The 4,733-nt window shown below is 35.6% G+C and overlaps 1 protein-coding gene across 1 annotated transcript in view; it reads right to left on the reverse strand.

Annotated features, from left to right (window-relative positions):
• Positions 1-4,733, reverse strand: part of ANKS1B (ankyrin repeat and sterile alpha motif domain containing 1B) — a 786,862-nt gene that overhangs the window by 437,109 nt on the left and 345,020 nt on the right. Inside the window, exon 12 of the mRNA XM_032788573.2 lies at positions 2,290-2,458. Within this exon, the coding sequence (XP_032644464.1) occupies positions 2,290-2,458 (169 nt within the window). The remainder of the gene's footprint in view (positions 1-2,289; positions 2,459-4,733) is intronic.

Raw genomic sequence — 4,733 nt, forward strand, 5'->3', positions numbered from 1 at the left:
AGATTTGAAAGTATCCTGTCCCCTGATTGGTCCTCTGGTCAAGTGACAGCCAGGCTTACTGAACTTGTTAACCCTTTACAGTTAAAAGAGATATAAAGTACTTCTGTTCTATTAACTCCTACTATCTGTTTATGACAGTATCAATATTGCATCCTGTAGTATGATGGACCTTCAGTTACAGTAGTTATGATACTTCAGAGTGATAGGGTGATGTGCAACTTCAAAACTAATAGTGCTCCAAATACTGTTGTGCTTTTAAATTTTGGAGTTGTTTGACTCATGCCATTTTTCCTTTAGAAGTCAGTATATTTTTATTATTTAATATTGATAGTTTGTTATATATTAGTTATATTCCCACATTCCAATATACTTAACTAAACCAAAATGTAATTTTAAGATATGCTAGAAAAGTTAGTAAAGTGAAAGACAGTTTAAACCACAACAGATTTTAAATTATGTATATCAGCAGAGGCAGATATGTGTCTAAAACAAAAGAAGATTATAAAAATGAGTTATATAATACTCCACTACAGTAAGACTTTACAATAAGCACTTCCAATTAATAGGGAAAGTAGATCATTTAGCAGAAAGATTTTCTCAATACATTTACATTTCCAAGTATTGTTCTCTTTTTGGTCAGTACAAGGTAAAACAATTTTTAGTTTAACTGAAAGTGTTCCTGATGTAAGAATTTGTGTACGAAATTATTTAAAATTATACTCCTAGCTCAAGCAGAGTGATGATGGTAGTTTTTTTTTTTTTAACCTAAAACACAGTACACTGTTTCAGTTATATTGTTAAACTAACCTGTCAGTATCAGGTACTTTGATATAATGTGCACAGAATAGGTGCAAGACAAAAATAATTGCATGTTAAGTACACTTTTGAGATAGGGTAGCAGCTGTACATATTAAAAATGAGTTCAACTTTTAACTTAAAGCAAGGATTCAACCCCTTTGTTTTGTATGAAAACATTGTGTAATTTATAGTACAATCTGTGAGCAAAGATTCAGTTCCCTAGGGATTTTCAGTGGAATCGTTATTTAGTTTATGAGTTAGTTGAAACTGATTTAAAAATGGGACCTTTAAATGTCCTGTATCAGACTTTTTTTTTTTAACCTCCATTCACTAAAAAGTGTCTGGGTTCCTATCTTTCAAACTTTTCATATTACAACAACTCATTGTCCGCTATCATTAAATGTACATTTGAATGAATTAGGTTGTGATTTAAAAAGTTATTAATGATTGTTTGTTATATCCTTTCCATTATATTAACAACATTCCCCTATTCAAAATGTCTTCACAGTATAATGTGAAACCTTAATCACAGCTGTAGGAACATAAGAAAATATTTAGAATTGATATGTATATGTGCGGTAAGCATGAAGTCATAGTTAGGGTCTTGCAAGGGAGATTAATGTGCTGCCTGTAGTGTGATTCCTTATCAGTTAGAAGCAGAAGGAAGTTCCTTGTGATAACACAGAGTCTGTCACTATCAGTGTAAATGTGCTCTGCGGGCATTGGTGTACAGTTAAGAAGGATCCCATAACTTGGCATTTCTCTGCTTCTTAGGTTTTGCATTGGGAGGAAGGGCGATCTCACATTTAACCAACCTAAATCCCTTTTAAATAAAGATTTTGTTTATGAAATAACATTATATATAACAAACCTCTCTACAGTATATTTAAAACAGAATAAAGTATTACTCTATTGCAATAGTAGAAACAAGAAATTTGCCTTCCCTTCACCATCTTTATTGAGGCAAATTTATCATTTCTAATTCAATTTATTTTCCCTTAACCTAAAGTTCATATTCTGGAACCAGAGTATTCCGATGCAAACAGAAATTGTAAACCTTACATGTATCTTCCACACCTATAATACCAATGCTTCCTGCAATTATGTAAAAAGAATCTAGGCTTGTTAAAAACAAAATCTAGGAAAAGGTAATATATTTTAATCATAATGGTAGGGTTTTGTGAGATCACTTGTAGAGCTGCATGAAAATTGTCAGACACAGGTTTGCCCTTTCACAGTCAAACTCCTCCCCCCCGCACCCCATCCCGCCCTAGTCAAACCTAGATGCTGCATCACTCTTTTGTTGGGGGAAAAAAATCAGTACAAATATTGCCAATTTGTACTCTCTTAAATTATATGGAACATTACCAAGCTATATTCTCTTTTCTCATGAAAACTTTTCCAAGTACAAAACTGAAATCTTGCTCAACTGATTTAGTATTCAATGCCTCTCCTTTCCCTAGCTTCATAAGAAATTATGTGTTTTCTTACCTGAAAGTTCATTCTCTTCAATTGATCCAATGGAAAAATTAGCTGGACTGATTGAAGGACTGGAAGTAAAGCTTGCATATCCAATGGATGAGTTGATTTCAAAATAATCATGGCTGTGATTTAGTCGGTGAAATTCCAGAGAAGATACTATTGATGTTCTCTGTTTGGGCTGAAAAAATAAGAGTTTAAAGTGTAACTAATGTAACCCCAGACATTAGATTATTTCCCGCATCTTCATTATTTGACATTCACCCCTACATAATTGGAGTTTATCTCTTTCTAAAAATGTTATTTAGCCAAAGACAAGACAAGCTGTGGTGACTCAGATCCAACTTTTTCTCCAATATCTGAACAGCAGTTTTGCATACTTGTCACCTTAATCACAGAATACATTTTTGCTTAGGAAGATAACATGCTTCTACAGGTTTACCTATATTAATTGTAATCTTTTTTTAAAACACCGAGGTGCACTCCTTTCAGCAGTTAGATAGCTGGCTCTGAACTTTTGCTCTGCATAACATTTAGATCTACGTCACCAATGTCTAGAAACTAGCAAACCAGTAATAATAGTAAATAAATTCCACTCAGCACGGTCAGGCAGCCCCTCTGATATTTATTCATATAGGCAAGGCTCATCTTAATTAGTCAAACACTCTCAAAGATCTAAAAGCTTATTTAGAACTAAAGAGACAATGTCAGCTTAAAAGCCACGCTCATTCCTTCACCTATTTTCATAATACTCTATATTATTAAAACTGAAAGTACAAAACTGGAGGCGGAGGTTTGGTTAGTCTCTCAACATGCCAGGGTAGCACAGCATACGTAGAGATCATCTGAAGAAAAGAATCTGCTTCTGGTGAAGGCCAATAGCAGATGATTATCCCTAGGAAACAATGGCTCTTCCTGAGGCCATCTAGCTACTCAGACCCCTTGCTCAGCACAAAATGCTAAAGTACAATCTAGCCCAATGAAGTAATTTTCACTTTTGTTTATGGCCCATTTTATTTTGAGGTTATTAATATTGAAATGTTTGTATTACAATACAGAAAACCGAAAGTATTTTGCAAAAAAACAACTGTTACCATTGGAATGTTAAAAAAAAAAAATCTTTAAACATAATTTGGCTCAGGTTTTGTAAAAGTTTTCTTGCTCAATAGCAAAATTTGGGGCATAATTTTAATTGACTGTGTCCTGTTAAAACTGAAAAAGTTGTGTAGGTAAGAACAGGCACCCAGATGGGATTCGTTTGCAGTCTTTGGAAATTCACTTCTTTAATAATCCAAAAAATAATTTATGGCTTGCAAGGCTCATTCCTAGGACTACTAATTGCTGTGAAGATTTTCACAAAGGAGGACAGACTCCCACATCAAATAGCTTTAAGTTAGAGGTACTGGTATGGGTCTTAGCCAAACTACTGATCTGGACAAAAATACAACAAAAGTGCACTATTTATTTTTGCTAAAATAAGATTCACCAGTGACATAATTAAGTTTAAAAGGGATATGTTGCAAGAAGGTTTCTCATCCATCAGATAAATATTCTTGCCCCAAGTCCAACCATGGGTTGATCTGGGGGCCTTGCAATAGATCAGTTTCTTCTGTTGAGAGAAGCTGATGTCATAGAGTTATGTCTGGTCTAATTGGTTTATTCACATGATATACAAGACTCTCGTTACTCTTAAACTGAGACAGGCCCAACCCCACATAGGCAGCTCTGGAAACTCCAACTCAGTTACCCTGAGCAGCCACCTCCATCTTTGTTCTTCCAGGCCTCTAGTCATTCTCCTAGCTGCCATGGTGCCTTCCCCTCCTGCCTGTCCTATATCAGTTGCCAGTCAGAAGAGCAGCAGCAGATTCACCACACTGCCACCAGCTATCCTGTTACTGCTCAGCTGATTTACCATGTATTAGTCTAGAAGAACATACACTACAGTGGCTTTTCTTTGAAGGTTTCAGCGCAAACCTCATGCACAAATCTTTGAAAAACTATTCTATTAATTTCAAAGGGATGGGTGCATGCACTTAAGTGTTTTGCTCAATTAAGTCTCCAGGACTTACCTGATACGAAGTGATTTCTTGCTGATCCTAGTATTGTTCTCATCCTAAATTCCACACACACTGATACTAAGGGCCCACAATCATCAATCCCAATTGACAAAGGAAGTGTATGTGTAAGGGGAGAGGTGGCTATTACAGTAGGCCAGAAGGGTTCCGTTTTGGTCACATTATTCTACTGTTGGGGAAGAACAGGCACAGCCGCTGTGACGTTATTGATATAAACTGGGACCATATAGAACATGGTTTGCAACCAAGGTCCTGTAGTGGCACCGGATCTTATGTAAAGGGGGTCATATAAGGTGTCTAAGACCAGGTTACGGGTTACTGGTTATGATTATGCTGTCTGTATGTCTGTATCATTTTGTAGTTGAAGTTATGAATATTGGC

Source organism: Chelonoidis abingdonii, chromosome 1, assembly GCF_003597395.2.
Source record: "Chelonoidis abingdonii isolate Lonesome George chromosome 1, CheloAbing_2.0, whole genome shotgun sequence".
NCBI classification, from domain to species: domain Eukaryota; kingdom Metazoa; phylum Chordata; order Testudines; family Testudinidae; genus Chelonoidis; species Chelonoidis abingdonii.